The 14206-nt window shown below is 35.4% G+C and overlaps 1 protein-coding gene across 9 annotated transcripts in view; it reads right to left on the reverse strand.

Annotated features, from left to right (window-relative positions):
- INPP4B (inositol polyphosphate-4-phosphatase type II B) overlaps positions 1 to 14206 on the reverse strand; it is an 829855-nt gene that overhangs the window by 172946 nt on the left and 642703 nt on the right. For all 9 annotated transcript variants that reach the window (XM_024245636.3, XM_054553363.1, XM_054553366.1 and 6 more), the window contains 2 exon segments: positions 9235 to 9365; positions 8767 to 8871 (listed from right to left, as the gene is read on the reverse strand). In XM_024245636.3, coding sequence (XP_024101404.1) covers positions 8767 to 8871; positions 9235 to 9365 — 236 coding nt within the window.

The raw sequence follows: 14206 nt of genomic DNA on the forward strand, positions 1-14206 counted from the left end.
CACTTGTGTGTTCTCAAATGTGAAAGTACTAGAGAGCAAAAATAGGGGAAATGTCCCCAAACATTCTTCAGTTTTGAACTTCATAGAATAAATTTCAAATTGACAAACTCTCACAGCTAGCAGAAGTGTAGCATCTTATCTAAATTCTAGAAAGGCATTTTCAACCTATCATATTCCGTTAATATCAAGAGGTCTTCTCTACTATGACACTAGATATGGTTTATGTCTAGATACTTATAAAGCAAACAAAGTCTCCCTGTCTTTATATTTCCTCTATTCCATTCTGATTCTGACCACTCCTCAAAAAGCTTGAATCTTTGTGTGCATATTTTATAGAAGTTCAAAGAGTTTGGCTTTAAATAGCATTTTTACACTTCAGGTCTTCAAAAAACTGGTTTTAAGTTTTATACTTTTAACTTTGATAGCCAAAGAGTGACTTTGAAGGAAACAATTGGAAAGCAGCTGCTGAATGTTATTCTCAGAACTGACATGAATTTAAGCCAAAGGAAACAGCTTTGTTCTCCAGCTATGGGTATGTTAGGTTTGTCACATGGTCTGAAATAACATTGTGTACAGTTGTGTAATCCTTAACTTTAATTGAGATATTTTCCCTCACATTTAAAACTGGTCACTCAAATTGTTAAAATACCAGTACTTTCTATGCAAATTGCAAATTTATTATCTTAGGTAATCTTCTTAATATTTTGAATTGTCATTTGATAATTATCAGCTACCAATATCTCAATGTGAAACAGCATGGTTTATCTCCTTTGGCCCTTTCAGCCTTGAATTTCACTTGTAACTACTACAAAATAGTAGACTGATCTATGTATACCATGTGATTTATTTCCTGGTCCCTTCAGTTGATGAAGAATGGTATACACTTAAAGTACCATGTTCATTCTTAGCTGGGGCCATTGTATTCCTTTAAATTTAGAATTAACTGCAATTGATTGTTTTCCTCCAAAGAGAAAAAATGTACAAGAAAAAAATTAACCTATAAGAAAACTAAATTAAAATTCTAAGGTAACAATACCTATAAGAAAACAAAATTAAAATTCTAAAGTAACAATTTGATAGGTAAAATCTGTATTATCATTTAAAAAATATTTTTATTGTACCCTGCTCTTTATGATTTTTTGAACAGCTTTTACCATGGCCATATCCTATTCTTTATGTATCTTTGTGATTTGAATAGCCCTTAGCTGTGTAATAAAAGTCTTCAGATTTTTGGTATCAAGAGACAATTATAAAAATCTAAGTGGGAATTTTTTATAGAAAATTTAAGCAAAAAAAATATGTTTTTTTTTCTTTTAAATGTGTCTTCCTTTTTTGACATTTTATAGTGTCTCAAAAATTGTCTTAGGCTTTGTGAAAATTGCATAGCATCCAAAGTAATAGATAAAAAGTATTAGAGAAGTAGAATTTAAGTTGTTGAGTCTTGTCAAGCTAAAGACACCAGATTGATTGGAGATTTAATAATAGGGCTGCCTTGTAGCCTTTTAAAAGCCATTTAATAATAGAAATGAGATAATAATTCTATTTTTCCCAGAAGATCTTTCTAAAATTCCTACAACTATAAAATAGTGCTAATGTCAAAAATGAAGACATGTTGACCTCATATCAAGGAACAATTTAAATATAATCCCTGATTTCAAAATGGCATGTAATATGCCTTTGACAGGAATTGCAAGCCTTTAGGGATTTTTAAGGGAAATCTGTGTCAAAATAGTCCAAGCAATTTGACATCGTTATTAAATATATCTAACATAATTATGCTTCACTGATGAGGTGATACTCTCAAATTCTTGAGATACAGAAATCAGAGAGCTCTAGAAGCTCCTCTCTTCTGCTCCTTCCTTCTATGTAGAGATTATAAAATGAAAGGCCAGAGAGGTTAGCTGACTCCTCCATAGTTAACACAGTAAATTTTGGCTACTGTTGGACCTGATTTCAACTACAGCTTTATGATATAAACTCATTTTTTTAAACATATATTAGTTAAGCTTCTTTTCATATCAATTTGCAGAATCCCACTTGAGATATCTGAAAAACAACAAACAAAAACAATGAGAGTGGGCGGGGCCATGCTTGACCGGTGTGTTTCACTCATGCAAACTAAGGGCAAGCCCATTCATTCCCTGTGGGCTCAAATCAGGAACTGAAAAGCCATGAGAGACTATCTCTGCCTTTCCTCTCTTTCTGTGGTCTCCTTTATTACTGTACATCTGATTTTTCTTCCCCATGGAAAAGATGAGCACTTTTTGGTTCCCTAGAACACAATTAGAGTTAAATTCACAAGGAGAGATTGTCTCTGAATCCCCAAAGGGAATCCACGAGTGAAATTCCATTGATTCAGCTTGGGTGAAGTGATCACTCCAGACCCTCTTTTTATTTTTTTGCACATGCTGTGTCAGGCACTGTGATCACTCAAGCAGCTATATCTAAAGGGACCAGGCTCACAAAATTAGCTATACAGCTAATATTTACAAAACACTCATGCTTAGAGTTAGCTATACATTAATAATGCAGAGTTATATAAAGAAGGCTTTTAGTACTTCTGCTGTGAAACAAAATAGTTGCTTTAGTTTGAATTCATTAAATTTTATAGCAAAATATAATATTTTTCTATTGTATATCTATAGCATATAAAATAAAACAGACTATTACAAGAATTTATATTCCATAATATTCACAATTGATGTGCTATGAAAATAAAATTTATTAAAGTATATTAGTATAAAAACTTTTGTTTTTAATTTTGGGGTTTATGTTTCATTCTTGTCACTGCTGGCTAAGATCTATTGTGGTGAGTATCTCACTTGTTGCATTTAGTTTAAGTAATGAATAAGGATGAAAAACTTAACTTAATGAGTTTCAGGGCACCCTAAGTTAACTGCAGGTTATTCCATTTGTCAGTATGAGACATGACAACATTAGTTCTGCTCAGTTACTTATTTCAAGAGCTACATATTAGCCTTGTATTTGGTGACTCTGCCAGCTATTGTTTGCAAAGCTTCCTCTCCAAATATAGCAGGCTTATTAATCAAATGTGAATAAGCACAATTTACTAACGGTAAAAATGAAAAAAAAAATTTGACCACATCCAGATAACTTGCCAGTAAAATGCCAAGGCTTAGCCCATCTTACTTGCATTATTACCTTGCAATAATAATTCAGCTAAACATTCAAATCAGTAGCCACAAAACTTAAATAAATTTAACTGCAATCCAAAATCTGTTAAATACATGTTATAAAAGAAAGTAGAAAAATTTGATTCACTACCACCTATGACAACTTTTAACGTTTTCATTTTGCAAATAATAAAATGACACTAAGGGTCAAATAACATGGTTAAAGTCAAAGTAGTAAGTGGTAAGGACCCAAAATTTCAATGGAGTTTTCAACCTGTATTATAACATGTAGTTGGTGACCTAGTCTATATAGCAGCTACTTAATCTGAACTCCAGTTTCAAACAATAACTTTTAATATTACATATTTTTAAAACATAAGCTTGATAATTTAGCACGCTGTTATATATGCAATACAATTCAGTACTTTTCCCATTAATGTGGCTCTTAGGATATCTAGCCCTTTCCCATATTTTCTTCTTAGCTCTTCAAAGACCAGAACCAGTCTTTCTGCTAACTGCTTTGTCAAAAATCTTCTAGTTTCTGGGTTGTACCCTAATCTGTAACATTAAATTTTTTTTCTGTATTGCTTGATATTTGTCATTACAAGTAAGAATTTCCTTTCTAAATCCTCTTGTGGGTTTACTTGTACCTCGCAAGAAAGATACCTCAGAATGTGACTTTATTTGGAAACAAGTTCTTTATAGATATAATCCAGTTGAAATAAAGCCATTAGGATGGATCCTAATCCTATATAACTGTTGTCCTTAAAGGGGATATTTGGATACAGAAACAGACATACATAGAGGGCAGGAGAACACCATGAGCAAGATAGAGGATAGGTATGTTACATTAGCAGGCCAATGATTGCCACCAAACCAGCAGATACCAGGAAGGGACGAGGAAGGATTACTCCATAGGTTTAAGGGGAAGCATGGCCCTGATGACATTTTGACTTCAGACTTCCAGCTCCCAGAATTGTGAAAAAAATAAGTTTGACTATTTTGGCAACTCAGTTTGTGGTGCTTTGTTATAGCAGCCCTAGAAAACTAATACATATCCCAAACCAAACAAGTTAGAAAGTGTATTCACGTGTAAACACACACACACACACACACACACACACACACACACACCCCTTTTGTTTGCTTTTCTAAATTTCTTTATTTTAGTTGCCAGATTGTTTCTTTCAAATCAGAGAATCAGAAACTAAACATATTGTCCTCATCGTATTTTACTCTATTTTTCAGATGGTACCTTGGAAAACAGCATAGTACATGGTTCTTTCATTTTCAAGAAAGAAATATGAAATACTTCATGTCTAAAACACCAAAAGCAATGGCAACAAAAGTCAAAATTGACAAATGGGATCTAATTAAACTAAAGAGCTTCTGCACGGCAAAAGAAACTACCATCAGAGTGAACAGGCAACCTACAAAATGGGAGAAAATTTTCACAACCTAATCATCTGACAAAGGGCTAATATCCAGAATCTACAATGAACTCCAATAAATTTACAAGAAAAAAACAAACGACCCCATCAAAAAGTGGGCAAAGGATATGAACAGACACTTCTCAAAAGAAGTGTCTCAAAAGAATGCAGCCAAAAGACACATGAAAAAATGCTCATCATCACTGGCCATCAGAGAAATGCAAATCAAAACCACAATGATGAGATATCATCTCACACCAGTTAGAATGGCAATCATTAAAAAGTCAGGAAACAACAGGTGCTGGAGAGGATGTGGAGAAATAGGAACACTTTTACACTGTTGGTGGGACTGTAAACTAGTTCAACCATTGTGGAAGTCAGTGTGGCGATTCCTCAGGGATCTAGAACTAGAAATACCATTCAACCCAGCCATCCCGTTACTGGGTATATACCCAAAGGACTATAAATCATGCTGCTATAAAGACACATGCACACGTATGTTTATTGCGGCACTATTCACAATAGCAAAGACTTGGAAAAAACCCAAATGTCCAACAATGATAGACTGGATTAAGCAAATGTGGCACATATATGCCATGGAATACTATGCAGCCATAAAAGAGGATGAGTTCATGTCCTTTGTAGGGACATGGGTGAAATTGGAAATCATCATTCTCAGTAAACTATCGCAAGGACAAAAAACCAAACACCGCATGTTCTCACTCATAGATGGGAATTGAACAATGAGAACACATGGACACAGGAAGGGGAACATCACACTCTGGGGACTGTTGTGGGGTGGGGGGAGGGGGGAAGGATAGCATTAGGAGATATACCTAATGCTAAATGATGAGTTAATGGGTGCAGCACACCAGCATGGCACATGTATACATATGTAACTAACCTGCACATTGTGCACATGTACCCTAAAACTTAAAGTATAATAATAAAAAAAAAATAAATAAAATGCCACTTTGATCATAGTTTCTCTTTGTTTGGTGGAAGTATTTTAAGGTTAATCAACAAACATTTGAATACATAATTAAATATGAATTCATATGTATGTGGCCCCAAACAAATCTATCTGGTTTGATGACACTGTCATCTACCCATGGCTGTAAAGCAAATTATCCTTTTCCCTCCTTGCCTTATTCCATCAGTCAGTAAGTATTTGCATGTGATGGTTTCTTCAAAATGCATCTTTAAGTCATCTTTAATCTAAACCTGGCTATTTCCTTAGTTCAAGACTTCGTTGATTTTTAATAGGTTCTTACTTGATCAATTTTCTCCAATTTCATCAGCTCTGATAAAACAGATCCATTTTGTTCCAGTGATGGAAAACGCCACATGTATAATAAAGCTACTATTATTTTATCATTCTATGTGTTTTACATACCCTAACTCAATCAGGAATGAGAATGAAATTGCTTAGAAAGATTAAATAGCAGCCTCAGCTCATGTAAAAAGTGGTAGTGCTACAATTCAAGCCCAGGGCTGTTACACTCTAAAATAATATAAACATTCTACTGCATCATAAAAGGCTTTTCATTTTGCCTATTAGAATAACATTATGTTGATTGTCAGATAGTTCTTAAGTATTTTAGCTTCTTTAATACTTGTAACACTTTGTTTTTGGTTATTTTAAAAATCATTACCCACTGTTCTATTCAAGCTATTGACAGACACTCAGTAATCAAGGAAGAACTACTGTCTCACTCCATTTTGTGCTGTTATAACATAATATTATGGATTGAGTAACTTATAAAAAAATATAAATTATTCTCTAACAGTTCTGGAGGCTAGGAAGTCTAAGATCAAGGCGCTGGTATCTGATGATGGCCTTCTGCTATGCTTTTACATGGTAGAAGGTGGAAAAGCAAGAGAGAACATTTTATGAATTTACAAGGCAAAAGAGCTAAAGAGGGTAAACTTGCTCCTGAAAGCTCTTTTTATCATGGCATTAATTCACTCATAAGTGTAGAGTTCTCTTGATCGAAATGCCTCCCCTTAGGTCTCACCTCCCAACATTGTTGCACTGGGGATTAAGTTTCTAACACACGAATTTTGGGGGACACATTCAGGCCACAGCAGCTTCTAAATGCCTTGGGCCCATCCACCTCTCTCTCTCTTTTTTTTTTTTTTTCAGTTCTTTCACTTGACATAATTTGTGGTGAATAAGACCTAAATTAAAATTTCATATACTTGATCACCAAATATAATAACATAATACATCAGAGTAAGTATAATCACACTTAAACTTGCAAATCAGCTGGTGGTGTATATATATGATTGGTATGCAAACACTAGAAAGCAATAAAGTTTAATTTTTCAGATTATAAAATTTCAGACAATTCTAAAGCAGAACTGAGATCTCACTTTCACATTTTAAAACCACATTATTGAGGTATGATTGACAAATAAAAAGCTATATATACGTATACAACTTGATGACGTTGGACATAAATATATACTCTTTAAACCATTACCACGACTTATACCATAAGCCTATCCATCATCTCCAAAAGTTTCGTCTTACTCTCTTTAATATTACTATTATTATTAATGTGTATGTGTATAAGAACACTTAACAAAAGATCTACCCCCTCAGCAATTTTTTAAGTACACAATACAGTACTGTGAACTATAGACAGTATACTGTACAGTAGCTCTCTAGGACTTATTCATTTTGCATAACTGCGACTGTGTACCTTTGACTAATACCTCCTTTTTTCAACCTCCCCAAGCTCCCGGAAACCACCATTATACTCCCTGCTTCTATGAGTTTGACTATTTTAGATTCCTCATATAAGTAGTATCATGTAGTATTTGTCCCTCTGTATCCTGGCTTATTTCACTTAGCATAATATCCTCCAGGTTCATCCATGTTGTCTCAAATGGCAGGATTTTCTTCTTTATAAGGCTGAATAATATTCCAATCTTTGTACATATCACAATTTATCTTTTCACCCATTGATAGACATTTCTCTGTCCTGGCTACTGTGAACAATGCTGCAATGAATGTGGGACAGCAAACATCTCTTTGAGATCCTGATTTCAATTATTTTGGATAAACACCCGGATGTGTGAATGTTGGACCCTATGGTAGCTTTATATTTAGTTTTTTTAGGAACCTCCATATTTGTTTTTACCATAGTGGCTACACCAGTTTACATTTTCATGAACGGTGTACAATTGCTCTTGTGTTTTAACCTTTCTAAACCTGTAACTACTATGTTGTGACAAGGGCTACAAAAGAGAGTGTCAGAATGAGAATTTAGATGTCTCTCTAAGTATGTTTGTATGCATTTTCATGTACTTACCCTAAAGAATTTGATAACTTCGGGCCCCCTGAAAGATGGGTACTAGTAGGATGACCACAGCATTACTGGTTTAAACAGGGAGACTTTTAAGAAGGAAAGGAAGTGAGGGTATCATTAACAGTGCGCATAGGCATATGCAGGACAGGGACATAATCTAGGACTTTTGCCAGCAAACCAGGGCATATAGTCATCGTAAATTTGCATAATTGCTATAGCAATAAGTTAATGAAAAAGGGAGATGAAAAGACATTGGAAAACACATTTTTGATAAATGGCAAGAGATTATGTAGAATGGTAATAAATGTGACACCATATTGGTCATTCTGGACCATTTTCAGGTACATTCAGAAAAACCTATATATTTCTCCTTGACAAATTTTCTTACAACTGAGTACATTTAAATACTCTACCACCTTCTACCTTACTATACTCACTTTTTTCCCATAGAAAAGGGAGTTTCTATTGATAGTTATCAGTAAGTCAAAAAAACCTGGCATATTAGTCCACTTTGGGGCTTTGGTTTCTCAAGATAGGAAAAATATGAACAAATTTTCTTTTTTATTTATTTTTTTCTAATTCAAATGAGCTTAAATGTTAACTATTAGCCACCATTAATACTAATTAAGGGTGCTATTACTCAGTTTGCATTTTCATCTCTACCTCAATCCAGGTGCCACATTCATAAAGTATTTCTCAAAAATACAGCAACAAAAATATCATAGTCTCTTTAACAGAATTTAGGGTCATTATGAGGTTCAGTTGTTTCATTTTCAACTTTATATAATTGTTAAACTTTTGAATTCTGCCAATAGTCAAGCTATTTACAGAAGTACACACTGTAACATAATTTGCTATTTTTAAAAGAATAATTTGTGATGATACCTTTCAAGTGAGGGCTGTGTACCTGCATTCTTTGCAGATGTAGATTTATTGGAACGAATTCTAATGTTTTGTCTCCTTTGCTGCTGCTTGATTTGAAAGAGGACCCTGATGGAAACCAGAAATTAAACATTATTAGTAAATAATGATAAATTAAGATGTGCGTTAGAAGATAAACCTGACAGAAAAATGTTAAAAGAACTTCAGAAAGAAAAACATATCCTATATTTATGAGTTGCTTTTCTTTTAGAAATTCAGTATTTTAAAAAACTGTCTCAATTATTCATATAATAATTCTGTAAGGTAAAATAGGGTAGTTTTTTCTTTGTTTTAAGATGTTAAAGTTAGAAATAAAAGAGTTTAAAAAAATCTCCAGTTCTCCTATCTACATAAAATCTGTTTATTATTTTTTTTCATTTCACATGCAGGAAATGCAATTCACTTGAGTAAGCAGAGTCATTGCTTCCACACCTGTTTCCTTGCTAAGTTCTGTCAGAATGTCTTGGTACATGTTCACCATTTGATCACAGTGAGTAAGGACATTTTTTCGCAGATTGTCCCAATGTGGAGAAAGCTCACCAAGTTCTTTTATCTCCTGGTTTCTGTTAAGAGTGGAAGAGAGGAGAAACTTTATTTTTATCTTAAATCCATAAACACATAACCCTTAGTCAGAGTTGTCAAGATAATAAGAAATTATTTCATCATAATTCCCAGGAAAGTTCTATGAGCTTATTAGCTTAAATATTTTTAAAAAATTATTTTAGCACACAAAAAATATGAATAGCTTAACCACACAAATAAAAACATTATGTCAAAGGGCAAAACATTAGAAATGTTAAATTCCCTGATAAAATTTTCACAAAGATGGCAGACTTCCTATTCTTACATACATAGGGAAGACATTTAGTTAAAAAGCAAATTGTAAAACCTCTATGTAAAGATGGCTAAGTTTTTAAGTTTCAACTGTACAAAATCAAAGAATGTGGAAAGGGCTATCTGACCATGTTGGAAGCAAACATGAGATACTTAGGTAATTCAGTTTATATACAATATAGTTACAAATATTTTTTTTAAAAAACAAAAGCCCAGCCGGGCACGTTGGCTCATGCTTGTAATCCCAGCACTTTGGGAAGCCAAGGTGGGCAGATCACCTGAGGTCAGGAGTTCAAGACCAGTCTGGCCAACATGGCGAAACCCCATCTCTACTAAAAATACAAAACTTAGCCAGGCGTGGTGGTGCGTGACTGTAGTCCCAACTACTCGGGAGGCTGAGGCAGGAGAATCGCTTGAACTCAGGAGGTGGAGGTTGCAGTGAGCCAAGATTGTGCCACTGCACTCCAGCCTGGGTGAGAGAGCAAGACTCTGTCTCAAAAAAAAAAAAAAAAAAAAAAAAAGCCCAAATAATAAATAAATGGTATTGTCAGGTATGGTTTTATTGGCTTCAGTTTCTGCCAAAAGGACAATGTACGAAACTACTGTATGTGTATGCGTTGCTCCCTCTTTATCAAAAAGAAGAGCTAACCATGTCATTTAGGCTTCAATTATTAACTTTTATCTAAATCTCTACCCTTTAGCCAAGTTAATTTAAATCATCAGAATGCCTTTTTAAAATTATAGTGATAAATGGTCCAATATGCTGCTTGGTTAGATCTCTTATTCATTTCTGTAACCTTTTACCAACAACATTTTCATGAGGCTAATTTAACCAGTAATAATGAAGCTTCTTTGCTATTTTGGCCATGAAACATGCTAAATACCAAGCTCATAAATTCACAAGCTGTAGAATCTTTAACATTCCGTTAAATGCAAGAATAATGGATGGTGTGCAAAAATGTGACTTGCTTTCAAATGGTTGTAGCAGTCTTTGTTTTGTTCCAATGGGATTGCAATTTAGAATTGCTGCAATTTTCATATGAGGTCTTTATAATTTCTGTGAACATTCATCTCACTCTCAACTTTTCCAAAGATTAGTATTCATGATGAAACACTCATGGGAGAAAAAGTAATTAATCAATAGACAATAGAGTAAAAAAAAAAAAAATCATGACCAAAGGAGAGACAAAGAGAAGATTGGAGATTGGGGAGTTGAATTCTCTGTTTGCACTCAAATGGCAGGATGTACAAGTTCAGGAAAAAAGCAACAACCACTAAAGCAAACAAGTAATTCCAAAAGATTGATATATCCGAGTCTAGAAGAATCTGAGCAATTAGGTTGAATCTGAGATATACAGCAAGTATAATATATCAAATTAATATGCAAAGTTTCAGCTTTGCTTTCAATATACAGTTATAATGAAAATATTAGCTAACAATTTTTATTTAATACTAATAGATGCACCATACGGTTACAATTTATATTATCTCTAAATTATTATCAGAAAGAATAAGTAAAGGGGGGATGACGAGGAAGGTAGAAGAGTGATAGTGAAGCCCCTGACTACATTCTGGGATACTGGGGGTGGTGTACATTTCCTTGCCTAAGATAAGTTTGGCAAAATGTAATCAGAAAAGTTTAGTATTCTATGAGGAGTGTCTTCATACAAGCTGTGAGGACTCCATAACTTTTGTTTAAAATTTATTGCACTCTTCCATTATGCCACAATTTATATAGAGAAGTATACTGATGAACCTGTTTGTTCTAAGAGGTGACAGTAAAAAAGGTACACATTCTGAAAAGGACAAACAACTAGCACACTGTCTCCCCGCAATGAGAAAAGTTCCAATATAGGGGAACTATATGATAAAAGTGTAATAAACCAGGCAGAGTAATGAAAACATTGCAAAACAAAATGGGGCAGAGTAAGAGAGTCACCGCATTTTTTAAAAAGGAAAGAAATTAATAAGCACACTAATTTCATTAAAGTAAAGAAGAGAGGTACATTCACACATTAAAGTAGATGAGGATAGAAGATAACTTGGTTCATGAAAATTGGTAAACTTTCCAATCAGGAAGCCTAGGGCCATTTATTCATAATGACATTTTCATTTGTCACTCAATGTTCAAAAAACTTCCTAATTAAAACCTTTCCTTGGCATCTCAATTCAGATTCTCTAGGAGCACAGCCTGAGATCAAGCAATGCTAGGACAACCACAAGGAAGTAAAAAAATAAGTGATACAGGGAAGAGAAGAAAGCAGCCACAAGGTGGTACATGACTGAGCTGGGGAGAACTTCACAAGAAAACGTAGCTGGTTATTTGGTCATGTGAAATAAATCTAAAGAAGTCATTTGGAACCTTTGTACCTTGGAACAGTTACTCAGAGGGACATTTATATGTCAGTTGCTTGCCATACTCTATGTTTCATTGATAAAGATTCATCCTACAGGTCATTAAGTCCTCTGCCTTTATGATTTTATAATCTGCCCCTTTGTGTAGCCACTGGGGAAACAATACTCTAATGGAGATAGAACTTTCCTGGGTGTGTCCCTATATGACAGTTGCCAAAACTACTGTGAATCCTTCCATGGTGGTTGCTACTGGGGATACACTAACGCCTGGTCTTCACCTTAAGAGAGGCTGATATAGTTAATGGTGTTAAGAGATAAGGTGACAGTGGTGGCAATATCTGAGGCTCACCATTGAGCAAGTGGTCAAAAATGTGAAGACATGTTAGGATTATAAGGATTTAATCCTTAGGATTAGGATTTAGCCATTGTAGAAAAGCACACAAACTGGGCCCAGGACAGACAACCCCGTGTACAACTCAGATGTACTTGCACCATCTACTGATAACCCAATAGCATACAAAACAAGATCCTTCACATCTTTCCCAAGAGGAGAGTTTAAGTACAGTCCTTTAGAGTGATGGCAAGCTGCGATTCCCCAGAGACTTAAAAGAGCAGTAATAAATCCAGCCACAATATCCAATCCTCCAACTAGTCCCCAAGGCCTTAATTGATATTCATCACCTATCTCCTTTATCACTAATCCCAGATTTTCCCCCATACTCTACCAGCATTTCAGGTGGTCTGAGTTGCTGCTGGGTGTTGCAGACCTAAATCAAGATGAATTAAGCCCTTAGTTTTCTTGCTCCTATGGAGTCTTGGTTGCTGCAATTTCTCCTTCCCATCAGGGCATGGAGTACTTCTAAGTTTCAGACATGTTTTTTCTTGCTCAGATTTTGTGGCAGTAGCCCTATCTTCTCATGGTGGTGAGTATGGATATCTCACACCATCTTTTTTGGTCTATTGTCATGAGGAACACATAGTAACCAGATCACAGATAGAACCAATCACAGCTTCCACTTAAGTGGGATTCTAATTGTGTCCCCTGACAGAACAGCACTGCTCCCCTGACTCCACCACAAGAACCAGGATTCTAACTGGCAAAGTATAAGGTTGTAGGGAAAGGTAGTGCAAATACCACAAGTGGATCACTGCTACTGATTGTAGGAAGGGCCTACCCTTAGTCCCAGAACTGTGAGTGCTGGGTATGATAAATACAGCATTCTACATCAGCAATTGGTTTGGCATATTTCCCAATCCTAGAAGGCAGCACCCCAATTCTAAGGTTTTTCCTCATGCTTGTGTCTTGGCTGACCTTTTCATGGTTAATATTATTCCACTGTACCTCAGGCCTGTGGCTGTTGTGTGCTGAAACACATTATGACTGTAAGCTCACTGTTGTGCCTTCTTTGATACAGCAGCAAATGTCCTTTAGTAGAAGCAATATTATGTGGGGCACCATATCATTGGATTAGGCATTCTTAGGCTATCGGATGTGGATGCCAATGAAGGCACTGTGAGAGGAAAGGCAAACACATATCTAGACCATAATTCACCCACTTAGGATAAATTGCTGCCCGCTCCAAAGTGGAGAGGATGCAACTTAATTTGCCTGCCACCCAACAGGTGTTGGGTCTCTATCTTACCCCAGAGGAATGGTACCATTTCAGTGGCTCATTGTCAGTCTGTTTCTGGCATTTAATAGTTAGAAGTGACAATAGCTATATTAGCTTTGGAAAGGGAGGCCATGTCCTGGGTCCATGCATATTCCCTGCCTCTGTCACTAAGATCTAAGTCCAACCACAATAGATCATTCTCTTCATGGGTCTATTGCACAAACCCTGGAGTAACTGAGAAAGGAGGCTGGCTAATATCCAGTGGACACATGACAATGTCCACCTGGTAGTAGAAAGCTTCCTCTGCAGTATTTACTGTCTGACAGGCATGATTTTGATTGTGCTCACTCCTACAACCCCATTCACATGTCTCTTGCTCATATTCCTTGTATTTTATTTTCTAGTCTTATTTCTTTCAGGCCCATCAGATTATTAGCTCTGCCAAAGCTCAATATACATCTGCACCTCAGGTTACCTCCTTCTCTACATGAAAGGAATACCAAGTAAATGGTTTGCTGATCTTCCCACTGGGTAAATTTCCTTCATTATTGACCTTGAAGTCCACCCAACATGTCAGGCTGACCCATTTTTATACCAGTGCA

Source organism: Pongo abelii, chromosome 3 (assembly GCF_028885655.2).
Source record: "Pongo abelii isolate AG06213 chromosome 3, NHGRI_mPonAbe1-v2.0_pri, whole genome shotgun sequence".
In the NCBI taxonomy this organism is placed as follows: domain Eukaryota; kingdom Metazoa; phylum Chordata; class Mammalia; order Primates; family Hominidae; genus Pongo; species Pongo abelii.